Genomic DNA, 27,550 nt, shown 5'->3' on the forward strand with positions numbered 1-27,550 from the left:
CTTTAAACTACAGGGATAGACTTTTTTCTGAGCCAACATTTTCCAAAGAGGATGCTGTTCAGGAATCCAATGACAATGTTCAATATATGCCGCAGCTTTCTCCTCAAGCGTCCAAAATTTTACATTCAATAAGCAAGGTTTCTGATGCAGTTGTTGCTATTTCGAATGCCCCCTCCCAGAAGCCTGAGGAGGAGTATACCGTAGTAGCATCTGAAGGTGAAATTTCAGATTCTGACAGTGTAATTCCTCTTGCTGATACTGAAGTGGTATCGTTCAGGTTTAAGCTAGAACACCTCCGTCTGTTACTTAAGGAGGTTTTAGCTACATTGGACGACAGCGATTCCACGGTCGTTGTTAATCCTAAGAAATCCAGTAAGCTAAACAAATATTTTGACGTACCTTCCTCGATAGAGGTTTTTCTGGTACCAGACTGAGCTTCTGAGATCATTGCTAAGGAGTGGGAGAGACCAGGTATCCCTTTTTCTACATCTCCTATATTTAAAAAGATGTTTCCCATAGCCGACTCTGTCAAGGAGGCTTGGCAAACAGTCCCCAAGGTGGAAGGAACTGTTTCCACCCTAGCTAAGAGAACTACTATACCCATAAAGGATAGTTGTGCTTTCAAAGATCCTATGGACAAAAATTTAGAGGGGTTACTCAAAAAGATGTATGCACACCAGGGTTTACAATGGCAGCCAGCTGTGTGCATTGCTACCATCACTAGTGCGGCAGCATATTAGTTTGATGCGTTGTCTGATGCTATTAGGACAGACACTCCCCTGGATGAGATCCAGGATAGGATAAAAGCTTTTAAGTTGGCTAATTCCTTTATTACGGATGCTTCCCTACAAGTTATAAAACTGGGAGCAAAGATTTCAGGTTTCTCTGTTCTAGCTCACAGAGCCTTATGATTTAAACCTTGGTCTGTGGATGTATCCTCTTAAGTCTAAGATTTTAGCGATTCCTTACAAAGGAATAATGGAAATAATCTCTGATATTACTGGAGGTAAGGGTCATCTTCTCCCTCAGAATAAGAGAAACAAGCAAAAGGGACGTCAGAGTAAATTTCGTTCCTTTCGAAATTTCAAGGGAAATTCTTCCTCTTCCGCTTCCAAGCAGGAACAGTCTAATCCTTCATGGAGACCCAATCAGTCTTGGAATAAGGGAAAACAATCGAAGAAGTCTGCTATTGAATCAAAGACAGCATGAAGGGCCTGCCCCTGATTCAGGACCGGATCTGGTAGGGGCAGACTTTCCTTCTTCGCTCAGGCCTGGGTTTGAGATGTTCAGGATCCCTGGGCAGTAGACATAGTGTCCCAGGGATGCAAACTGGAGTTCAAGAGTTTTCCTCCCAGAGGTAGGTTTCTGCTTTCAAGATTATCTGTAGACCAGACAAAAAGAGAGGCATTCTTACATTGTGTAAGAGACCTCTTCTACCTGGGAGTGATAGTTCCTGTTCCAATGCAGGAACAGGGTCTGGGGTTTTATTCTAATCTGTTCGTGGTTCTCAAAAACGAGGGAACCTTCAGGCCAATTTTAGATCTCAATAGTCTAAACAAATTTCTCAGAGTGCAGTCCTTCAAGATGGAAACTACTCGTTCCATTCTCCCTTTGGTCCAAGAGGGTCAATTTATGACAACGGTGGGTTTAAAAGACGCATACCTGCATGTTCCCATTCACAGGGATCATCACAAGTTTCTAAGGTTTGCCTTTCTAGACAAACACTTCCAATTCGTGGCTCTTCCTTTCGGTCTTGCTACAGCTCCCAGAATTTTCTCAAAGGTTCTGGGATCTCTTGTGGTGGTGCTCCGATTACGGGGCATTGAAGTGGCGCCCTATCTGGACGACATCCTGGTCCAGGCGTCATCCTTTCAACAAGCAAGGTCCCACACGGAAAGGTTGTTATCCTTCCTGCGATTCCCACGGTTGGAAGGTAAATTTGGAAAGAGCTCCTTAGTTCCAAATACGAGAGTAACTTTCTTGGGAACCATAATAGATTCCCTATCAATGAAGATTTTTGTGACAGAAGGAAATCAAAGATTTTCGATTCTTGCCTAGCGCTTCAGTCCACTCCTCGGCCATCAGTGGCTCAGTGCATGGAGGTAATCGGGCTGATAGTGGCAGCATCATCCCGTTCGCTCGTTTCCACCTCAGACCTCAGTTAAACATGCTCAGTCAATGGAACGGAGATTATGTGGATTTGTCTCCACGAATTCTACTGGAGCAGGAGACAAGAAATTTTCTTCAATGGTGGTTGTCTCAGGATCATCTCTCCCAGGTAACCTTGTTTCCCAGACCCTCCTGGGTGATTGTGACAACAGACGCCAGTCTTCTAGAATGGGGAGCAGTCTGGGGCTCCCTGAAGGCTCAGGGAGTTTGGACTCAGTCAGAGTCTGTTCTGCCTATAAACATTCTGGAGCTGAGAGCAATCTTCAATGCTCTTCTGGCCTGGCCCCAGTTAGCCTCGGCCCAGTTCATCAGGTTCCAGTCGGACAACATAACCTCAGTGGCTTACATCAACCATCAGGTAGGAACGCAGGGTTCCTTAGCAATGACAGAGGTAGCCAAAATAATTTGGTAGGCGGAATCCCACTCTTGCTGTCTGTCGGCAATCCACATCTTAGGAGTGTACAACTGGGAGGTGGACTTCCTAAGCAGGTAGACTTTTCACCCGGGGAAGTGGGAACTCCATCTGGAAGTGTTTTCCAGTCTTATTCTCAAATGGGGTCAGCCGGAATTGGATCTCATGGCATCTCGACAGAATGCCAAGCTTCCGAGGTACGGATCGAGGTCCAGGGTTGGTATGCAGATCTGGTGGACATGTCATCTCTTCCACCTTGGAGACTTCCGTCGAGAAAGCACCTTCTACTTCAAGGGCCCTTTCTTCATCCAAATCTAGTTTCTCTGAAGCTTAATTTTATCCAAGCGGGGCTTTTCAGAATCGGTCATAGAGACCCTGATTCAGGCTTGTAAACTTGTAACTAGAAAGATTTACCACAAGATATGGTGTAAATATCTCTATTGGTGTGAATCCAAGGGCTACTCTTGGAGTAGTTAGGATTCCAAGAATTTTGTCTTTTCTCCAAGAATGTTTGGAGAAAGGATTATCGACAAGTTCCCTAAAGTGTTAAATATCTGCCTTGTTTATTTTCTTACATAAGCGTCTGGCGGACGTACCAGACGTGCAATCTTTTTGTCAGGCCTTGGTCAGGATCAGGCCTGTGTTCAAACCAGTTACTCCTCCATGGAGTCTTAATCTAGTTCTTAAGGTTCTTCAAGGGGCTCTGTTTGAGCCTATGCATCCCTTAGATATTAAGTTGTTATCTTGGAAAGTTTTGTTTCTTGTTGCTATTTCTTCTGCTCGTAGAGGGTCAGAGCTCTCGGCATTGCAGTATGAGTCCCCTTACTTTATTTTTCATTCGGATAAGGTAGTTTTCCGTACTAAATTAGGATTTCTTCTTAAAGTAGTTTCTGACCGGAACATTAATCAGGAGATTGTTGTTCCTTCCTTGTGTCCTAATCCTTCTTCTCAGAAGGAACGGCTTCTACACAATTTAGACGTGGTACGTGCTTTAAAATTTTAACTACAGGCGACTAAGGATTTTCGGCAGTCTTCTGCCTTGTTTGTGGTTTTCGCGGGAAAACGTAAGGGTTAAAAAGTCATGGCTACTTCTCTTCCTTTTTGGCTGAAGAGTATCATACATTTTGCCTATGAGACTGCTGGACAGCACCCTCCAGAGAAAGTTACGGCTCATTCCACGAGGGCTGTTGCTTCCACATGGGCATTCAAAAATGAAGCTTCTGTGGAACAGATTTGCAAGGCTGCAACTTGGTCCTCTCTTCACACTTTTTCAAAGTACTATAAATTTGACACTTTTGCCTCAGCTGAGGCCGCTTTTGGGAGAAAGGTTCTTCAAGCAGTGGTGCCTTCCGTTTAGGTTCCCTGTCTTGTCCCTCCCGTATCATCTGTGTACTCTAGCTTGGGTATTGATTCCCAATAGTAATTAGATGATCCGTGGACTCATTGTGTCATTAAAAAGAAATGAAAATTTATGCTTACCTGATAATTGTATTTATTTTTTGACACAATGAATCCACGGCCCGCCCTGTTTTATAGACAGGTTGATGGTTTGTTATAAACTTCAGACACCTCTGCACCTTGTTACTTCCTTTCTCTCCTTTACTTCGGTCGAATGACTGGGGTGGGAGGGAAGGGAGGTGATATTTAACACCTTTGCTGTGGTGCTCTTTGCCGCCTCCTGCTGGGCAGGAGTGATATTCCCAATAGTAATTAGATGATCCGTGGACTCATCATGTCAAAAAGTAATACATTTATCAGGTAAGCATAAATTTTCTTTTTTACATTTTTACTTCAGGTGATTATGATGCTTTGATTTCATGTAATTCGGAACAAACACAAGATCAGTGGCTAAGTAATATGACTAAAGCTCCAGAGCAGGAAATATGTGACAATATTAGCACTGGTGAGTATATGTGTGATGTGTTTGTGGGAAACAGGGCAGATGTGAGTCTATGTATGTGACATGTCTGAGGGATACAGGGTACAGGTGAGTGTATATGTGTGATGTGTCTGAGGGATACAGGGTACAGGTGAGTGTATGTGTGTGATGTGTATGAGGGATACAGGGTACAGGTGAGTGTATGTGTGTGATGTGTCTGAGGGATACAGGGTACATGTAAGTGTATATGTGTGTGATGTATAATCAACCTAAATAAATAAAGTTCATATAAGGATATGTGTACTTTTCCCGGCACTCTTCAATCTTCTGTGTGGTCTCTCTTGATCCTCATAAAAAAGAAGAAATATGCCACATAGCGTAATTCTGTAATATTGTTGCAATAAGAAACTTGTGTCTGTGCAAATGGTTACTCACATGCGGTAGAGCTATAGCCTAGCTCAGGTAGAAGCGCACACCCTCTTTTATACTGTTGGGTAAAACAGATTCTTGTTCTTGTCGTTCAGATAAATGAATTTATTAAAACATCATAAAATATATATATAAAATAGCGTCACCAGACCTGCTAACAACACCTTCTATAATAAGTATAGGCAATACAGTGTAGTAATTGCTCAGTATGAGCTTAACAGAGTGCTAGAAACCGTGGTAAGGAGTGTAGAAACTGAACCACACAACCTCCCCCAGAAAGACCAGTAACTGTTGCTCTCCTTATTGGTGTGCAGGTATTTAGGAAGGCGCCAAGGAACAAACAGTCCTGGTCTTTCTGGGGGAGGTTGTGTGGTTCAGTTTCTACACTCCTTACCACGGTTTCTAGTACTCTGTTAAGCTCATACTGAGCAATTACTACACTGTATTGCCTATACTTATTATAGAAGGTGTTGTTAGCAGGTCTGGTGACGCTATTTTATATATATATTTTATGATGTTTTAATAAATTCATTTATCTGAACGACAAGAACAAGAATCTGTTTTACCCAACAGTATAAAAGAGGGTGTGCGCTTCTACCTGAGCTAGGCTATAGCTCTACCGCATGTGAGTAACCATTTGCACAGACACAAGTTTCTTATTGCAACAATATTACAGAATTACGCTATGTGGCATATTTCTTCTTTTTTATGAGGATCAAGAGAGACCACACAGAAGATTGAAGAGTGCCGGGAAAAGTACACATATCCTTATATGAACTTTATTTATTTAGGTTGATTATACGTGAGTGGCACCACGTATATTTATTCACTCCTTTTTTTTTTTTTTTTTTTTTTTTTTTTTTTTTTTTTTTTTTTTTTGGGAGCTTTTTTCTTTTGATCACATTTATTCCATTCATTTTTCTTTTGTGATACTTTGGTATTTGTTATCATATGTGTGTGATGTGTCTGAACGATACAGGGTACATATGAGTGTATGTGTGTGATGTGTCTGAGGGATACAGGGTACAGGTGAGTGTATGTGTGTGATGTATCTGAGGGATACAGGGAATAGGTGAGTGTATGTGTGTGATGTGTCTGAAGGATACAGGGTACAGGTGAGTGTATATGTGTGTGATATGTCTGAGGGATACAGGGTACAGGTGAGTGTATGTGTGTGATGTGTCTGAGGTATACAGGGTACAGGTGAGTGTATGTGTGTGATATGTCTGAGGGATACAGGGTACAGGTGAGTGTACGTGTGTGATGTGTTTGAGGGATACAGGGCACTGGTGAGTGTATGTGTGTGATGTATCTGAGGGATACAGGGTACAGGTGTGTGTATGTGTGTGATGTGTCTGAGGGATACAGGGTACAGGTGAGTGTATGTGTGTGATGTGTCTGAGGTATACAGGGTACAGGTGAGTGTATGTGTGTGATGTGTCTGAGTGATACAGGGTACAGGTGAGTGTATGTGTGTGATGTGTCTGAGGTATAAAGGGTACAGGTGAGTGTATGTGTGTGATGTGTCTGAGGGATACAGGGTACAGGTGAGTGTATATGTGTGTGATGTGTCTGAGGGATACAGGGTACAGGTGAGTGTATGTGTGTGTGATGTGTCTGAGGGATACAGGGTACAGGTGAGTGTACGTGTGTGATGTGTTTGAGGGATACAGGGTACAGGTGAGTGTATGTATGTGATGTGTCTGAGGGATACAGGGTACAGGTGAGTGTATGTGTGTGATGTGTCTGAGGGATGCAGGGTACAGGTGAGTGTATGTGTGTGATGTGTCTGAGGGATACAGGGTACAGGTGAGTGTATGTGTGTGATGTGTCTGAGGGATACAGGGTACAGGTGAGTGTATGTGGGTGATGTGTCTGAGGGATACAAGGTACAAGTGAGCGTATGTGTGTGTGATGTATCTGAGGGATACAAGGTACAGGTGAGTGTACGTGTGTGATGTGTCTGAGGGATACAGGTTACAGGTGAGTGTGTGTGTAATGTATCTGAGGGATACAGGGTACAGGTGAGTGTATATGTGTGTGATGTGTCTGAGGGATACAGGTTACAGGTGACTGTATGTGTGTAATGTATCTGAGGGATACAGGGTACAGGTGAGTGTATGTGTGTGATGTGTCTGAGGGATACAGGGTACAGGTGAGTGTATGTGTGTGATGTGTCTGATTGATACAGGGTACAGGTGAGTGTATGTGTGTGATGTGTCTGAGGGTTACAGGGTACAGGTTAGTGTATGTGTGTGATGTGTCTGAGGGTTACAGGGTACAGGTGAGTGTATGTGTGTGATGTGTCTGAGGGATACAGGGTACAGGTGAGTGTATGTGTGTGATGTGTCTGAGGGATACAGGGTACAGGTGAGTGTATGTGTGTGATGTGTCTGAGGGATACAGGGTACAGGTGAGTGTATGTGTGTGATGTGTCTGAGGGATACAGGGTACAGGTGAGTGTATGTGTGTGTGATGTGTCTGAGGGATACAGGGTACAGGTGAGTGTATGTGTGTGATGTGTCTGAGGGATACAGGGTACAGGTGAGTGTATGTGTGTGTGATGTGTCTGAGGGATACAGGGTACAGGTGAGTGTACATGTATGATGTGTCTGAGGGATACAGGGTACAGGTGAGTGTATGTGTGTGATGTGTCTGAGGGATACAGGGTACAGGTGAGTGTATGTGTGTGACGTGTCTGAGGGATACAGGGTACAGGTGAGTGTACATGTGTGATGTGTCTGAGGGATACAGGGTACAGGTGAGTGTATGTGTGTGATGTGTCTGAGGGATACAGGGTACAGGTGAGTGTATGTGTGTGATGTGTCTCAGGGATACAGGTTACAGGTGAGTGTATGTGCGTGATGTGTCTGAGGGATACAGGGCATAGGTGAGTGTATGTGTGTGATGTGTCTGAGGGATACAGGGTACAGGTGAGTGTATGTGTGTGATGTGTCTGAGGGATACAGGGTACAGGTGAGTGTATGTGTGTGATGTGTCTGAGGGATACAGGGTACAGGTGAGTGTATGTGTGTGTGATGTGTCTGAGGGATACAGGGTACAGGTGAGTGTACGTGTGTGATGTGTTTGAGGGATACAGGGTACAGGTGAGTGTATGTATGTGATGTGTCTGAGGGATACAGGGTACAGGTGAGTGTATGTGTGTGATGTGTCTGAGGGATGCAGGGTACAGGTGAGTGTATGTGTGTGATGTGTCTGAGGGATACAGGGTACAGGTGAGTGTATGTGTGTGATGTGTCTGAGGGATACAGGGTACAGGTGAGTGTATGTGGGTGATGTGTCTGAGGGATACAAGGTACAAGTGAGCGTATGTGTGTGTGATGTATCTGAGGGATACAAGGTACAGGTGAGTGTACGTGTGTGATGTGTCTGAGGGATACAGGTTACAGGTGAGTGTGTGTGTAATGTATCTGAGGGATACAGGGTACAGGTGAGTGTATATGTGTGTGATGTGTCTGAGGGATACAGGTTACAGGTGACTGTATGTGTGTAATGTATCTGAGGGATACAGGGTACAGGTGAGTGTATGTGTGTGATATGTCTGAGGGATACAGGGTACAGGTGAGTGTATGTGTGTGATGTGTCTGATTGATACAGGGTACAGGTGAGTGTATGTGTGTGATGTGTCTGAGGGTTACAGGGTACAGGTTAGTGTATGTGTGTGATGTGTCTGAGGGTTACAGGGTACAGGTGAGTGTATGTGTGTGATGTGTCTGAGGGATACAGGGTACAGGTGAGTGTATGTGTGTGATGTGTCTGAGGGATACAGGGTACAGGTGAGTGTATGTGTGTGATGTGTCTGAGGGATACAGGGTACAGGTGAGTGTATGTGTGTGATGTGTCTGAGGGATACAGGGTACAGGTGAGTGTATGTGTGTGTGATGTGTCTGAGGGATACAGGGTACAGGTGAGTGTATGTGTGTGATGTGTCTGAGGGATACAGGGTACAGGTGAGTGTATGTGTGTGTGATGTGTCTGAGGGATACAGGGTACAGGTGAGTGTACATGTATGATGTGTCTGAGGGATACAGGGTACAGGTGAGTGTATGTGTGTGATGTGTCTGAGGGATACAGGGTACAGGTGAGTGTATGTGTGTGACGTGTCTGAGGGATACAGGGTACAGGTGAGTGTACATGTGTGATGTGTCTGAGGGATACAGGGTACAGGTGAGTGTATGTGTGTGATGTGTCTGAGGGATACAGGGTACAGGTGAGTGTATGTGTGTGATGTGTCTCAGGGATACAGGTTACAGGTGAGTGTATGTGCGTGATGTGTCTGAGGGATACAGGGCATAGGTGAGTGTATGTGTGTGATGTGTCTGAGGGATACAGGGTACAGGTGAGTGTATGTGTGTGATGTGTCTGAGGGATACAGGGTACAGGTGAGTGTATGTGTGTGATGTGTCTGAGGGATACAGGGCACAGGTGAGTGTATGTGTGTGATGTGTCTGAAGGATACAGGACACAGGTGAGTGTATGTGTGTGATGTGTCTGAGGGATACAGGGTACAGGTGAGTGTATGTGTGTGATGTGTCTGAGGGATACAGGGTACAGGTGAGTGTATGTGTGTGATGTGTCAGAGGGATACAGGGTACAGGTGAGTGATGTGTCTGAGGGATACAGAGTACAGGTGAGTGTATGTGTGTGATGTGTCTGAGGGATACAGGGTACAGGTGAGTGTATGTGTGTGATGTGTCTGAGGGATACAGGGTACAGGTGAGTGTATGTGTGTGTGATGTGTCTGAGGGATACAGGGTACAGGTGAGTGTATGTGTGTGATGTGTCAGAGGGATACAGGGTACAGGTGAGTGTATATGTGTGTGATGTGTCTGAGGGATACAGGGTACAGGTGAGTGTATATGTGGGATGTGTCTGAGTGATATAGGGTACAGGTGAGTGTATGTGTGTGATGTGTCTGAGGGATACAGGGTACAGGTGAGTGTATGTGTGTGATGTGTCTGAGGGATACAGAGTACAGGTGAGTGTATGTGTGTGATGTGTCTGAGGGATACAGGGTACAGGTGAGTGTATGTGTGTGATGTGTATGAGGGATACAGGGTACAGGTGAGTGTATATGTGTAATGTGTATGAGGGATACAGGGTACAGGTGAGTGTATATGTGTGATGTGTCTGAGGGATACAGGGTACAGGTGAGTGTATGTGTGTGATGTGTATGAGGGATACAGGGTACAGGTGAGTGTATGTGTGTGATGTGTATGAGGGATACACGGTACAGGTGAGTGTATATGTGTAATGTGTATGAGGGATACAGGGCACAGGTGAGTGTATATGTGTGATGTGTCTGAGGGATACAGGATACAGGTGAGTGTATATGTGTGATGTGTCTGAGGGATACAGGGTACAGGTGAGTGTATGTGTGTGATGTGTCTGAGGGATACAGGGTACGGGTGAGTGTATGTGTGTGATGTGTCTGATGGATACAGAGTACAGGTGAGTGTATATGTGTGTGATGTGTCTGAGGGATACAGGGTACAGGTGAGTGTATGTGTGTGATGTGTCTGAGGGATACAGGGTACAGGTGAGTGTATGTGTGTGATGTGTCTGAGGGATACAGGGTACAGGTGAGTGTAAGTGTGTGATGTGTCTGAGGTATACAGGGCACAGGTGAGTGTATGTGTGTGATGTGTCTGAGGGATACAGGGTACAGGTGAGTGTATGTGTGTGATGTGTCTGAGGTATACAGGGTACAGGTGAGTGTATGTGTGTGATGTGTCTGAGGTATACAGGGTACAGGTGAGTGTATGTGTGTGATGTGTCTGAGGGATACAGGGTACAGGTGAGTGTATGTGTGTGATGTGACTGATGGATACAGGGTACAGGTGAGTGTATGTGTGTGATGTATCTGAGGGATACAGGGTACAGGTGAGTGTATATGTGTAATGTGTCTGAGGGGCACAGGGTATAGGTGAGTGTGTGATGTGACTGAGGGATACAGGGTACAGGTGAGTGTATGTGTGTTATGTGTCTGAGGTATACAGGGTACAGGTGAGTGTATGTGCGTGATGTGTCTGAGGGATACAGGGTACAGGTGAGTGTATGTGTGTGATGTGTCTGAGGGATACAGGGTACAGGTGAGTGTACGTGTATGATGTGTCTGAGGTATACAGGGTACAGGTGAGTGTATATGTGTAATGTGTCTGAGGGGCACAGGGTATAGGTGAGTGTGTGATGTGACTGAGGGATACAGGGTACAGGTGAGTGTATGTGCGTGATGTGTCTGAGGGATACAGGGTACAGGTGAGTGTATGTGTGTGATGTGTCTGAGGGATACAGGGTACAGGTGAGTGTACGTGTATGATGTGTCTGAGGTATACAGGGTACAGGTGAGTGTATGTGTGTGATGTGTCTGAGGGATACAGGGTACAGGTGAGTGTATGTGCGTGATGTGTCTGAGGGATACAGGGTACAGGTGAGTGTATGTGTGTGATGTGTCTGAGGGATACAGGGTACAGGTGAGTGTACGTGTATGATGTGTCTGAGGTATACAGGGTACAGGTGAGTGTATATGTGTGTGATGTGTCTGAGGTATACAGGGTACAGGTGAGTGTACGTGTATGATGTGTCTGAGGTATACAGGGTACAGGTGAGTGTATATGTATGATGTGTCCTAGGGACACAAGGCACAGGTGAGTGTATGTATATGCCTATGTCTCAGGGGACACAAGGCACAGGTGAGTGTATGTGTGTGATGTGTCTGAGGGATACAGGGTACAGGTGAGTGTATGTGTGTGATGTGTCTGAGGGATACAGGGTACAGGTGAGTGTATTTGTGTGATGTGTCTGAGGGATACAGGGTACAGGTGAGTGTATGTGTGTGATGTGTCTGAGGGATACAGGGTACAGGTGAGTGTATGTGTGTGTGATGTGTCTGAGGGATACAGTGTACAGGTGAGTGTATGTGTGTGTGATGTGTCTGAGGGATACAGGGTACAGGTGAGTGTATGTGTGTGATGTGTCTGAGGGATACAGGGTACAGGTGAGTGTATGTGTGTGTGATGTGTCTGAGGGATACAGGGTACAGGTGAGTGTATGTGTGTGATGTGTCTGAAGGATATAGGGTACAGGTGAGTGGATGTGTGTGTGATGTGTATGAGGGATAGCATTGCACACTGCCTATGTGTATCCTATTGTGTTGCTGTAGTGTTTTTTTATGGCATCTGATGTCACTAGTGTGAGCCCAGGATTGTATGCAGCTGGTGAGTTTGGAGCGGCCTTCTTCTACTCTGCTTTATACACTCACCTGTGCCTTGTGTCCCCTGAGACATAGGCATATACATACACTCACCTGTACCTTGTGTCCCTCAGACACATCACACACATTTACAGATGGACATTTACAGTGATGCACTGTCAACAACTACCCATGAGTAACCTTTTTGCCATTTAACTGCTTTCAAGCTATCAAGGAGATGTGAGGAGTCTCTCAGGTAACTATATAAGCTCCTCACTATCGGCTGAAGGATCGAGTCCAACCACTCGATTCAAGTAGAGACCCAATGCCCGATACAATGGGCCTACTGGGTGGTTGGACCAGATTCTTGTGTACCTTCGGCATATAGTGAAACAAAGGCACTATAGGGAATTCCGGTACAAGATGTTGTAAATCATCCTGTTTGAACACTCCCAAATAAACACCCTCATCAAGCACTGTCAACAATTGTCTCCTGAATACAATAGTATGATTACCATTGAGCAATCTATAAGTCGAAGTGTCACTCAATTGACGTAGAGCCTCTCCAAAGTAATCACTCTTATTGAGTACAACAATGTTTCCTCCTTTGTCAGAGTTCCTTATAACAATGTCTTGATTAGCTTGCAGAGACTCTAACGCCATCTTTTCTGATTTCTTAAGATTCTGTTTACCTGATTTTTTAAAATAAGTGAGTGTATGCATGTGACATGTCTGAGGGATACAGGGTACAGGTGAGTGTACACGTGTAATGTGTCTGAGGGATACAGGGTACAGGTGAGTGTATGTGTGTGATGTGTCTGAGGGATACAGAGTACAGGTGAGTGTACGTGTGTGATATGTCTGAGGGATACAGGGTACAGGTGAGTGTATGTGTGTGATTTGTCTGAGGGATACAGGGTACAGGTGAGTGTATATGTGTGATGTGTCTGAGGGATACAGGGTACAGATGAGTGTATATGTGTGATGTGTCTGAGGGATACAGGGTACAGGTGAGTGTATGTGTGTAATGTGTCTGAGGGATACAGGGTACAGGTGAGTGTATGTGTGTAATGTGTCTGAGGGATACAGGGTATAGGTGAGTGTATGTGTGAAGTGTCTGAGGGATACGTGGTACAGGTGAGTGTATGTGTGTAATGTATCTGAGGGATACAGGGTACAGGTGAGTGTATGTGTGTGAAGTGTCTGAGGGATACGTGGTACAGGTGAGTGTATGTGTGTGATGTGTCTGAGGGATACAGGGTACAGGTGAGTGTATGTGTGTGATGTGTCTGAGGGATACAGGGCACAGGTGAGTGTATGTGTGTGATGTGTCTGAGGGATACAGGGTACAGGTGAGTGTATGTGTGTGATGTGTCTGAGGGATACAGGGTACAGGTGAGTGTATGTGTATGACTTGTTGAAGGGATTCAAGACACAGGTGAGTGTGTGTCATGTATGTGGGACTTAAGGCTTAGGGATTTTGGGTAAAGTTGAGTGTATGTGTGTGACATTCAGATATTACAATTTCCCTTGTTCAGTGCTAAAAAGCTAAAATGTGACTATATTTATATGATCTATGCAGGTGATGTTAAGACTGAAGTCACACTTAATGCTGAACAAACAAATGATCTGTATGTAATGAGTCAATTGGAAGCTGTGAAGCAGAAAATCAGTGACGATATTAGTACAGGTGAGTACATGTGTGTGATGTGTCGGAGGGTGCAGAGTACAGGTGAGTGTATGTGTGTGATATGTCTGATGGATACAGTGTACAGGTGACTGTATGTGTGTGATGTGTCGGAGGGTGCAGAGTACAGGTGAGTGTACGTGTGTGATGTGTCGGAGGGATACTGGGTACAGGTGATTGTATGTGTGTGATGTGTCTGAGGGATACAGGGTACAGGTGAGTGTATGTGTGTGATGTGTCTGAGGGATACAGGGTGCAGTTGAGTGTATGAGTGTGATGTGTCTGAACGATACAGGGTACAGGTGAGTGTACGTGTGTGATGTGTCTGAGGGATACAGGGTACAGGTGACTGTATGTGTGTGTGATGTGTCTGAGGGATACAGGGTACAGGTGAGTGTATGTGTGTGATGTATCTGAGGGATACAGGGTACAGGTGAGTGTATGTGTGTGATGTGTCTGAGGGATACAGGGTACAGGTGAGTGTATGTGTGTGATGTGTCTGAGGGATACAGGGTACAGGTGAGTGTATGTGTGTGATGTGTCTGAGGGATACAGGGCACAGGTGAGTGTATGTGTGTGATGTGTCTGAGGTATACATGGTACAGGTGAGTGTATGTGTGTGATGTGTCTGAGGAATACAGGGTACAGGTGAGTGTATGTGTGTGATGTGTTTGAGGGATACAGGGTACAGGTGAGTACTTGTGTGATGTGTCTGATGGATACAAGCTACAGTTGAGTGTATGTGTGTGATGTGTCTGAGGGATACAGGTACAGGTGAGTGTATGTGTGTGATGTGTCTGAGGGATACAGGGTACAAGTGAGTGTATATGTGTGATGTGTCTGAGGGATACAGGGCACAGGTGAGTGTATGTGTGATGTGTCTGAGGTATACATGGTACAGGTGAGTGTATGTGTGTGATGTGTCTGAGGAATACAGGGTACAGGTGAGTGTATGTGTGTGATGTGTTTGAGGGATACAGGGTACAGGTGAGTACTTGTGTGATGTGTCTGATGGATACAAGCTACAGGTGAGTGTATGTGTGTGATGTGTCTGAGGGATACAGGGTACAGGTGAGTGTATGTGTGTGATGTGTCTGAGGGATACAGGGTACAGGTGAGTGTATGTGTGTGATGTGTCTGAGGGATACAGGGTACAAGTGAGTGTATATGTGTGATGTGTCTGAGGGATACAGGGCACAGGTGAGTGTATGTGTGTGATGTGTCTGAGGTATACATGGTACAGGTGAGTGTATGTGTGTGATGTGTTTGAGGGATACAGGTACAGGTGAGTACTTGTGTGATGTGTCTGATGGATACAAGCTACAGGTGAGTGTATGTCTGTGATGTATCTGAGGGATACAGGGTACATGTGAGTGTATGTGTGTGATGTGTCTGAGGGATACAGGGTACAGGTGAGTGTATGTGTGTGATGTGTCTGAGGGATACAGGGCACAGGTGAGTGTATGTGTGTGATGTGTCTGAGGGATACAGGGTACAGGTGAGTGTATGTGTGTGATGTGTCTGAGGGATACAGGGTACAGGTGAGTGTATGTGTATGACTTGTTGAAGGGATTCAAGACACAGGTGAGTGTGTGTCATGTATGTGGGACTTAAGGCTTAGGGATTTTGGGTAAAGTTGAGTGTATGTGTGTGACATTCAGATATTACAATTTCCCTTGTTCAGTGCTAAAAAGCTAAAATGTGACTATATTTATATGATCTATGCAGGTGATGTTAAGACTGAAGTCACACTTAATGCTGAACAAACAAATGATCTGTATGTAATGAGTCAATTGGAAGCTGTGAAGCAGAAAATCAGTGACGATATTAGTACAGGTGAGTATATGTGTGTGATGTGTCGGAGGGTGCAGAGTACAGGTGAGTGTATGTGTGTGATATGTCTGATGGATACAGTGTACAGGTGACTGTATGTGTGTGATGTGTCGGAGGGTGCAGAGTACAGGTGAGTGTACGTGTGTGATGTGTCGGAGGGATACTGGGTACAGGTGATTGTATGTGTGTGATGTGTCTGAGGGATACAGGGTACAGGTGAGTGTATGTGTGTGATGTGTCTGAGGGATACAGGGTGCAGGTGAGTGTATGAGTGTGATGTGTCTGAACGATACAGGGTACAGGTGAGTGTACGTGTGTGATGTGTCTGAGGGATACAGGGTACAGGTGACTGTATGTGTGTGTGATGTGTCTGAGGGATACAGGGTACAGGTGAGTGTATGTGTGTGATGTATCTGAGGGATACAGGGTACAGGTGAGTGTATGTGTGTGATGTGTCTGAGGGATACAGGGTACAGGTGAGTGTATGTGTGTGATGTGTCTGAGGGATACAGGGTACAGGTGAGTGTATGTGTGTGATGTGTCTGAGGGATACAGGGCACAGGTGAGTGTATGTGTGTGATGTGTCTGAGGTATACATGGTACAGGTGAGTGTATGTGTGTGATGTGTCTGAGGAATACAGGGTACAGGTGAGTGTATGTGTGTGATGTGTTTGAGGGATACAGGGTACAGGTGAGTACTTGTGTGATGTGTCTGATGGATACAAGCTACAGTTGAGTGTATGTGTATGATGTGTCTGAGGGATACAGGTACAGGTGAGTGTATGTGTGTGATGTGTCTGAGGGATACAGGGTACAAGTGAGTGTATATGTGTGATGTGTCTGAGGGATACAGGGCACAGGTGAGTGTATGTGTGATGTGTCTGAGGTATACATGGTACAGGTGAGTGTATGTGTGTGATGTGTCTGAGGAATACAGGGTACAGGTGAGTGTATGTGTGTGATGTGTTTGAGGGATACAGGGTACAGGTGAGTACTTGTGTGATGTGTCTGATGGATACAAGCTACAGGTGAGTGTATGTGTGTGATGTGTCTGAGGGATACAGGGTACAGGTGAGTGTATGTGTGTGATGTGTCTGAGGGATACAGGGTACAGGTGAGTGTATGTGTGATGTGTCTGAGGGATACAGGGTACAAGTGAGTGTATATGTGTGATGTGTCTGAGGGATACAGGGCACAAGTGAGTGTATGTGTGTGATGTGTCTGAGGGATACAGGGCACAGGTGAGTGTATGTGTGTGATGTGTCTGAGGTATACATGGTACAGGTGAGTGTATGTGTGTGATGTGTTTGAGGGATACAGGTACAGGTGAGTACTTGTGTGATGTGTCTGATGGATACAAGCTACAGGTGAGTGTATGTCTGTGATGTATCTGAGGGATACAGGGTACATGTGAGTGTATGTGTGTGATGTGTCTGAGGGATACAGGGTACAGTTGAGTGTATGTGTGTGATGTGTCTGAGGGATACATGGTACAGGTGAGTGTATGTGTGTGATGTGTCTGAGGGATACAGGGTACAAGTGAGTGTATATGTGTGATGTGTCTGAGGGATACAGGGCACAGGTGAGTGTATGGGTGATGTGTCTGAGGGATATAGGGTACAGGTAACTGTATGTGTGTGATGTGTCTGAGGGATACAGGGTACAGGTGAGTGTATATGTGTGATGTGTCTGCGGGGTACAGGGTACAGGTGAGTGTATGTGTGTGATGTGTCTGAGGGATACAGGGTACATATGAGTGTATGTGTGTGATGTGTCTGAGGGATAAAGGATACAGGTGAGTGTATGTGTGTGATGTGTCTGAGGGATACAGGGTACAGGTGAGTGTATGTGTGTGATGTGTCTTAGGGATACAGGGCACAAGTGAGTGTATGTATGTGACATGTCTGAGGGGTACAGTTGAGTGTATATGTGTGCTGTGTCTGAGGGATACAAGGTACAGGTGAGTGTACATGTGTGATGTGTCTGAGGGATACAGGGCACAGGTGAGTGTATGTGGGTGATGTGTCTGAGGGATACAGTGTACAGGTGAGTGTAGTGTTGTGCTTACTTCCTGGTTTGGTTAGATGGCACATTGAGGCTTCCATACAAAGTTGATGTCATCAAGTGGGCTGTGCTTAGAATCAGAACAGTTCAGAGAAGCCATCTTGTGACAGTTTGTGATGCAGTTATAAAGTACAAGGACTGAACCTCAGGTTCTGACAAGTGCTAATAATAATAATAATAAATGTAATGTCAGCTACAGATCACTGCAGAGGATACAGCATCAGCCAGTCAGGAAGAGTAAGAATTGTCAGTTACACATTATAAGTTATATTGCAGTTATACAGTTATAAGTTACCCTGGATTACTATAGTGCTGCATACACAGTGTACAGGACTGCTAATATAAGGTGTGCAGCAGCCATTCATTATAAAGGACTATATATGTGTATCTATCCATATTACTGTGTGCAAATCTACAGGAGCACCTTGTTATGTAATCCAGTAAATAAAGTGCCAGTTTACATTTAGAAGTTGCAAGTACATCATTCATATAAAGAGTTAATGTTTTCTATGTAAGGACATTACATCTGGCGAAAAGTATACTACCACAAACTCACGCTATAATGGCTGTATTTGGAGCATTGAAAGAATTTGACCCTGACACAGATAACTGGGTTTCCTGGACTGAAAGGCTACCGGTTGGTCTGTCCCATCTGGTATTGTGTGTGACAAGACAGCCCCTAACCCATAAGGTGAAGCATCACATGCTATCATGAGTGGTTTCTGAAGATCATAGTGCATTAACATGCGGGAACACAGGAGTAAAGTTAAGAACAAAAGGGTACGGTTACAGTTAAAACCTGGAGCAAGGCCAAAGTTTTTTCAAAGCACAAACTGTGCCATTTGCTTTAAGGGCAGGAGTTGATGCTGAACTGAGGAGGTTAGAAGAGTTAAAGATTATAACCCCAGTGCATCGTAGTGAGTGGACTTCTCCTATTGTACCGGTAAGAAAGAAAGATGGACAGATCCGAATATGTGGAGACTTAAGGATGGTGTTGAATGAACAGCTAGCAGTGGATAAGTATCCATTACCCAGGACAGAAGAGATTTTTGCTAACTTAGCTGGGGGACAACATTTCACAAAGATTGATTTAAAAAATGCTTACCTTCAACTTGAAGTACATCCAGATTCCCGCAGGTTACTCACCATCAGTACTCATCGTGGTTTATTTCAATATAATCGTATGGTCTTTGGCATTGCTCCTGCACCAGCCATCTGGCAACGCACCATGGAAGAACTGTTAAATGGACTACCCTATGTCCAATGCCTTTTAGATGACATGTTAATCACGGGCAGGATGGAGGAAGAACATTGACACAATGTAGAAAGGGTACTGTAGTGGCTAATGACCTACGGGTTGAAGGTCAACTTGGAGAAGTGTGCTTTCATGCGTGACAAATTAGAATTTTGTGGCCATGTTATAGATTGTCATGGTCTACACACTGCTGATGACAAAGTCAAGGCCTTGCAAGAAGCTCCTATACCACAGAATGCATCACAACTATGTTCATACCTTGGTCTCCTTAACTATTACCACCGTTTTCTTCCCCAGCTAGCCCATACGTTACACCCACTACATCAGCTTCTTGAGACAAATCAACCCTGGTTGTGGAGCAATGAATGCAATCAAGCCTTCCAGGAATCCAAGTACCTACTCCTGTGTTCCTGCATGTTAATGCACTATGATCTTCAGAAACCACTCATGATAGCATGTGATGCTTCACCTTATGGGTTAGGGGCTGTCTTGTCACACACAATGCCAGATGGGGCAGACCGACCGGTAGCCTTTGCTTCCCGTTCTCTAACGACGGTAGAGAAGAACTATTCCCAATTAGACAAGGAAGCATTGGCCATTGTATGGGCTGTTAAGAAGTTCCATAACTATATTTATGGTAGACAATATACTCTTTTAACTGATCATAAGCCACTGCTGACCATCTTTAATCCAAGGAAAGGAATTTCAACCACTACAGCGGCTAGATTGTAAAGGTATGCTCTAACTTTGGTAGCATATCATTACTCCATCAAATACCGGGCCCATGATTCCCATGGCAATGCTGATGCCATGTCCAGGCTTCCACTAATGAATTCCTCACCAGTTGTTCAAGAAAGCCTTCCAAGTGTGTGTTTTACGGGTATAGTACATGCCAAACAAATTGCAAAGGAGACAGCTTGTGATACTGAATTACAACTTCTGGCAAAGTATTTGAGAGATGGCTAGCCAAGAACTGGCTGTGATGTGCAGCGAGCATACATACTACGAGCAAAAGAACTCACACTCAGAAATGGATGTATTTTATGGGGTGAGAGAGTTCTGGTTCCTAACGGGCTATGGCAAAACTCCTTCATGAAGGACACAAAGGCATTGTCAGAATGAAACAGAAGGCTAGGGGTCATGTTTGGTGGCCGGCCATTGATAAGGATATTGAGAACTATGTTATGGCATGCAAACGGTGTGTTCAAGCTCGAGGACAGCTTCCACGAGGAGCTGTACAACCATGGGACTGGCCTACTACTCCTTGGGAGAGACTACATTTGCACTTTGCCAGTCCTATTGATGGAATCTCATACTTAATCATAATTGATGCACACTCTAAGTGGCCAGAAGTAATTCCAATGACAAGGACTACAACTACTGAAGTCATATCAGCATTAGAAAGACTGTTTTCATTATTTGGGTTGCCAAGAAAACTGGTCACAGAGAATGGTCCCCAGTTTGTGTCACAAGACTTCCAGAATTTTTTACATACGAATGGAATTCACCATCATCGGACGGCACCATATCACCCAGCCACCAACGGGCAACCAGAGAGATTTGTCCAAACCTTTAAAAGGGCACTGAAAGCTCTAAAAGCAGAGAAGCAGGTTAATACTAAAAACATTTTACAATTTTTGCAACAATATAGGGTTACTCAACACCCCACCACAGGAATTGACCCAGCTCAACTATTGTTTGGCAGGAAGATCCGTACAAAGCTGGATTTAATCACACCAGATATAGCATAAACAGTCCGCATCATGCAAGATAAAATGAGAGTGGAAAACCTTCACGGACCTATACAGAAGGAGACTTGGTTTGGTATGGGGTGTACCATACAGAGGAAAAATGGGCACCAGGTGTTGTTGCCCAGGTCGAGGGCCCAAAGATGTATGTGATAACCACTGAATCAGGTGTGTGTCGCCGCCATGTGAACCAACTACGACCACGGCTAGAGAGGAGAGAACAGGCTGGTGAGGACCATCACATACAAATGCAATTAGACAATGACTCTGCTATCTGGGGAGGTGTTTGGCATGAAACACAGGCTCTGACTCAACTACAGAAGATGACTCAGCAATACCAACCTCAATAGAAGAACCTTGTACTGATGAGTCAGGAAATTCTATCCAGGACCACAATAGTCAAGCTCGTACTCCCAGGCAACGAACACCTGTTGTTCGTTGGTCTCCTGAAGTGAATCTCAGAGACACTCGCCGGAGACAACTTGCAACATATCAGAGAAACTTTCGTCAACGGAAGAAACAAGAAGCAGCTTTCACTTCCACAATAGAAGAGGATGCTGGAGAAGACTGATTTATCTTACGGTTGTTGTTGTGCAGTTAAGTTTATTTAAAAAAAAAAAAGTAGGAAAGGAGATGTAGTGTTGTTCTTACTTCCTGGTTTGTTTAGATGGCACATTGAGGCTTCCATACAAAGATGATGTCATCAAGTGGGCTGTGCTTAGAATCAGAACAGTTCAGAGAAGCCATCTTGTGACAGTTTGTGATGCAGTTATAAAGTACAAGGACTGAACCTCAGGTTCTGACAAGTGCTAATAATAATAATAATAAATGTAATGTCAGCTACAGATCACTGCAGAGGATACAGCATTAGCCAGTCAGGAAGAGTAAGAATTGTCAGTTACACATTATTAGTTATATTGCAGTTATACAGTTATAAGTTACCCTGGATTACTATAGTGCTGCATACACAGTGTACAGGACTGCTTATATAAGGAGTGCAGCAGCCAATCATTATAAAGGACTATATATGTGTATCTATCCATATTACTGTGTGCAAATCTACAGGAGCACCTTGTTATGTAATCCAGTAAATAAAGTGCCAGTTTACATTTAGAAGTTGCAAGTGCATCATTCATATAAAAAGTTAATGTTTGCTATGTAAGGACATTACAGTGAGTGTACATGTGTGATGTATCTGAGGGATACAGGACACAGGTGAGTGTATGTGCGTGATGTGTCTGAGGGATACAGGGTACAGGTGAGTGTATGTGTGTGATGTGTCTGAGGGATACAGGGTACAGGTGAGTGTATGTATGTGACATGTCTGAGGGATACAGTGTACAGGTGAGTGTGTGATGTGTCTGAGGGATACAGGGTACAGGTGAGTGTATGTATGTGACATGTCTGAGGGATACAGGGTACAGGTGTGTGTGTGTGATGTGCCTGAGAGATACAGGGTACAGGTGAGTGTATGTGTGTGATGTATCTGAGGGATACAGGGTACAGGTGAGTGTATGTGTGTGATGTATCTGAGGGATACAGGGTACAGGTGAGTGTATGTGTGTGATGTATCTGAGGGATACAGGGTACAGGTGAGTGTATGTGTGTGATGTGTCTGAGGGATACAGGGTACAGGTGAGTGTATGTGTGTGATGTGTCTGAGGGATACAGGGTACAGGTGAGTGTATGTATGTGACATGTCTGAGGCATACAGTGTACAGGTGAGTGTATGTGTGTGATGTGTCTGAGGGATACAGGGTACAGGTGAGTGTAAGTGTGTGATGTGTCTGAGGGATACAGGGTACAGGTGAGTGTAAGTGTGTGATGTGTCTGAGGGATACAGGGTACAGGTGAGTGTGTGATGTGTCTGAGGGATAGAGGGTACAGATGAGTGTGTGATGTGTCTGAGGCATACAGTGTACAGGTGAGTGTATGTGTGTGATGTGTCTGAGGGATACAGGGTACAGGTGAGTGTATGTGTGTGATGTGTCTGAGGGATACAGGGTACAGGTGAGTGTAAGTGTGTGATGTGTCTGAGGGATACAGGGTACAGGTGAGTGTATGTATGTGACATGTCTGAGGGATACAGGCTACAGGTAAATGTATGTGTATGACTTGTTGAAGGGATTCAAGACACAGGTGAGTGTGTGTCATGTATGTTGGACTTAAGGCTTAGGGATATTGGGTAAAGTTGAGTGTATGTGTGTGACATTAAGATATTACAATTTCCCTTGTTCAGTGCTAAAAAGCTAAAATGTGACTATATTTATATGATCTATGCAGGTGATGTTAAGACTGAAGTCACACTTAATGCTGAACAAACAAATGATCTGTATGTAATGAGTCAACTGGAAGCTGTAAAGCAGGAAATCAGTGACGATATTAGTACAGGTGAGTGTATGTGTGTGATGTGTGAAGGATACAGGGTACAGGTGAGTGTATATGTGTGATGTGTCTGAGGGATACAGGGTACAGGTAAGTGTATGTGTGTGATGTGTCTGAGGTATACATGGTACAGGTGAGTGTATGTGTGTGATGTGTCTGAGGGATACAGGGTACAGGTGAGTGTATGTGTGTGATGTGTCTGAGGGATACAGGGCACAGGTGAGTGTATGTGTTTGATGTGTCTGAGGGATACAGGGTACAGGTGAGTGAATGTGTGTGATGTGACTGAGGGATACAGGGTACAGGTGAGTGTATGTGTGTGATGTGTGAGGGATACAGGGTACAGGTGAGTGTATATGTGTGATGTGTCTGAGGGATACAGGGTACAGGTAAGTGTATGTGTATGATGTGTCTGAGGTATACATGGTAAAGGTGAGTGTATGTGTGTGATGTGTCTGAGGTATACAGGGTACAGATGAGTGTATGTGTGTGATGTGTTTGAGGGATACATGGTACAGGTGAGTGTATGTGTGTGATGTGTCTGAGGGATACAGGGTACAGGTGAGTGTATATGTGTGATGTGTTTGAGGGATACATGGTACAGGTGAGTGTATGTGTGTGATGTGTCTGAGGGATACAGGGTACAGGTGAGTGTATATGTGTGATGTGTCTGAGGGATACAGGGTACAGGTGAGTGTATGTGTGTGATGTGTCTGAGGGATACAGGGTACAGGTGAGTGTATATGTGTGATGTGTTTGAGGGATACATGGTACAGGTGAGTGTATGTGTGTGATGTGTCTGAGGGATACAGGGTACAGGTGAGTGTATATGTGTGATGTGTTTGAGGGATACATGGTACAGGTGAGTGTATGTGTGTGATGTGTCTGAGGGATACAGGGTACAGGTGAGTGTATATGTGTGATGTGTCTGAGGGATACAGGGTACAGGTGAGTGTATGTGTGTGATGTGTCTGAGGGATACAGGGCACAGGTGAGTGTATGTGTTTGATGTGTCTGAGGGATACAGGGTACAGGTGAGTGTATTTGTGTGATGTGTCTGAGGGATACAGGTTACAGGTGAGTGTACGTGTGTCGTGTGTGAGGGATACAGGGTACAGGTGAGTGTATGCGTGTGTGATGTGTCTGAGGGATACAGGGTACAGGTGAGTGTATATGTGTGATGTGTCTGAGGGATACAGGGTACAGGTGAGTGTATGTGTGTGATGCATCTGAGGTATACAGGGTACAGGTGAGTGTATGTGTGTGATGTGTCTGAGGGATACATGGTACAGGTGAGTGTATGTGTGTGATGTGTGAGAGATACAGGGTACAGGTGAGTCTATGTGTGTGATGTGTTTGAGGGATACATGGTACAGGTGAGTGTATGTGTGTGATGTGTCTGAGGGATACAGGGTACAGGTGAGTGTATGTGTGTGATGTGTCTGTGGGATACAGGGCACAGGTGAGTGTATGTGTGTGATGTGTCTGAGGGATACAGGGTACAGGTGAGTGTATGTGTGTGATGTGTCTGAGGGATACAGTGTACAGGTGAGTGTACGTGTGTGATGTATCTGAGGGATACAGGGTACAGGTGAGTGTATGTGTGTGATGTGTCTGAGGGATACAGGGTACAGGTGAGTGTATATGTGTGTGATGTGTATGAGGGATACAGGATACAGGTGAGTGTATGTGTGTGATGTGTCTGAGGGATACAGGGTACCAGTGAGTGTATGTGTGTGATGTGTCTGAGGGATACAGGGTACAGGTGAGTGTATGTGTGTGATGTGTCTGAGGGATACAGGGTACAGGTGAGTGTATGTGTGTTATCTGTCTGAGGGATACAGGGTACAGGTGCATGTGTGTGATGTGTCTGAGGGATACAGGGTACAGGTAAGTGCATGTGTGTGATGTATCTGAGGAATACAGGGTAAAGGTGAGTATGTGTGTAATGTGTCTTAGAGATACAGGGTACAGGTGAGTGTACGTGTGTGATGTGTCTGAGGGGTACAGGTGAGTGTATGTGTGGGATGTGTCTGAGGGATACAGGGTACAGGTGAGTGTATATGTGTGATGTGTCTGAGGGATACAGGGTACAGGTAAGTGTATGTGTGTGATGTGTCTGAGGGATACTGGATACAGGTGAGTGTAAGTGTGTGATGTGTCTGAGGGATACAGGGTACAGGTGAGTGTATGTGTGTGATGTGTCTGAGGGATACTGGATACAGGTGAGTGTAAGTGTGTGATGTGTCTGAGGGATACATGGTACAGGTGAGTGTATATGTGTGATGTGTCTGAGGGATACTGGTTACAGGTGAATGTATGTGTGTGATGTATCTGAGGGATACAGGGTACAGGTGAGTGTATGCGTGTGATGTGTCTGAGGGATACTGGATACAGGTGAGTGTAAGTGTGTGATGTGTCTGAGGGATACAGGGTACAGGTGAGTGTATATGTGTGATGTATCTGAGGGATATAGGGTATAGGTGAGTGTATGTGTGTGATGTGTCTGAGGGATACAGGGTACAGGTGAGTGTATGTGTGTGATGTGTCTGAGGGATACAGGGTACAGGTGAGTGTATGTATGTGACATGTCTGAGGGATACAGTGTACAGGTGAGTGTGTGATGTGTCTGAGGGATACAGGGTACAGGTGAGTGTATGTATGTGACATGTCTGAGGGATACAGGGTACAGGTGTGTGTGTGTGATGTGCCTGAGAGATACAGGGTACAGGTGAGTGTATGTGTGTGATGTATCTGAGGGATACAGGGTACAGGTGAGTGTATGTGTGTGATGTATCTGAGGGATACAGGGTACAGGTGAGTGTATGTGTGTGATGTATCTGAGGGATACAGGGTACAGGTGAGTGTATGTGTGTGATGTGTCTGAGGGATACAGGGTACAGGTGAGTGTATGTGTGTGATGTGTCTGAGGGATACAGGGTACAGGTGAGTGTATGTATGTGACATGTCTGAGGCATACAGTGTACAGGTGAGTGTATGTGTGTGATGTGTCTGAGGGATACAGGGTACAGGTGAGTGTAAGTGTGTGATGTGTCTGAGGGATACAGGGTACAGGTGAGTGTAAGTGTGTGATGTGTCTGAGGGATACAGGGTACAGGTGAGTGTGTGATGTGTCTGAGGGATACAGGGTACAGATGAGTGTGTGATGTGTCTGAGGCATACAGTGTACAGGTGAGTGTATGTGTGTGATGTGTCTGAGGGATACAGGGTACAGGTGAGTGTATGTGTGTGATGTGTCTGAGGGATACAGGGTACAGGTGAGTGTAAGTGTGTGATGTGTCTGAGGGATACAGGGTACAGGTGAGTGTATGTATGTGACATGTCTGAGGGATACAGGCTACAGGTAAATGTATGTGTATGACTTGTTGAAGGGATTCAAGACACAGGTGAGTGTGTGTCATGTATGTTGGACTTAAGGCTTAGGGATATTGGGTAAAGTTGAGTGTATGTGTGTGACATTAAGATATTACAATTTCCCTTGTTCAGTGCTAAAAAGCTAAAATGTGACTATATTTATATGATCTATGCAGGTGATGTTAAGACTGAAGTCACACTTAATGCTGAACAAACAAATGATCTGTATGTAATGAGTCAACTGGAAGCTGTAAAGCAGGAAATCAGTGACGATATTAGTACAGGTGAGTGTATGTGTGTGATGTGTGAAGGATACAGGGTACAGGTGAGTGTATATGTGTGATGTGTCTGAGGGATACAGGGTACAGGTAAGTGTATGTGTGTGATGTGTCTGAGGTATACATGGTACAGGTGAGTGTATGTGTGTGATGTGTCTGAGGGATACAGGGTACAGGTGAGTGTATGTGTGTGATGTGTCTGAGGGATACAGGGCACAGGTGAGTGTATGTGTTTGATGTGTCTGAGGGATACAGGGTACAGGTGAGTGAATGTGTGTGATGTGACTGAGGGATACAGGGTACAGGTGAGTGTATGTGTGTGATGTGTGAGGGATACAGGGTACAGGTAAGTGTATGTGTGTGATGTGTCTGAGGGATACAGGGTACAGGTGAGTGTATGTGTGTGATGTGTCTGAGGTATACATGGTAAAGGTGAGTGTATGTGTGTGATGTGTCTGAGGTATACAGGGTACAGATGAGTGTATGTGTGTGATGTGTTTGAGGGATACATGGTACAGGTGAGTGTATGTGTGTGATGTGTCTGAGGGATACAGGGTACAGGTGAGTGTATATGTGTGATGTGTTTGAGGGATACATGGTACAGGTGAGTGTATGTGTGTGATGTGTCTGAGGGATACAGGGTACAGGTGAGTGTATGTGTGTGATGTGTCTGAGGGATACAGGGTACAGGTGAGTGTATGTGTGTGATGTGTCTGAGGGATACAGGGTACAGGTGAGTGTATATGTGTGATGTGTTTGAGGGATACATGGTACAGGTGAGTGTATGTGTGTGATGTGTCTGAGGGATACAGGGTACAGGTGA

At 44.8% G+C, this 27,550-nt stretch overlaps 1 protein-coding gene across 1 annotated transcript in view; it reads left to right on the top strand.

Moving 5' to 3' along the window:
* The window catches only part of LOC128666683 (gastrula zinc finger protein XlCGF48.2-like), a 150,792-nt gene that overhangs the window by 95,306 nt on the left and 27,936 nt on the right, over positions 1-27,550 (top strand). Inside the window, exons 8-12 of the mRNA XM_053721412.1 lie at positions 4,377-4,484; positions 13,685-13,792; positions 15,518-15,625; positions 22,973-23,080; positions 26,626-26,733. Of these exons, the coding sequence (XP_053577387.1) occupies positions 4,377-4,484; positions 13,685-13,792; positions 15,518-15,625; positions 22,973-23,080; positions 26,626-26,733 (540 nt within the window). The remainder of the gene's footprint in view (positions 1-4,376; positions 4,485-13,684; positions 13,793-15,517; positions 15,626-22,972; positions 23,081-26,625; positions 26,734-27,550) is intronic.

This window comes from Bombina bombina, chromosome 7, assembly GCF_027579735.1.
Source record: "Bombina bombina isolate aBomBom1 chromosome 7, aBomBom1.pri, whole genome shotgun sequence".
Lineage (NCBI taxonomy): Eukaryota > Metazoa > Chordata > Amphibia > Anura > Bombinatoridae > Bombina > Bombina bombina.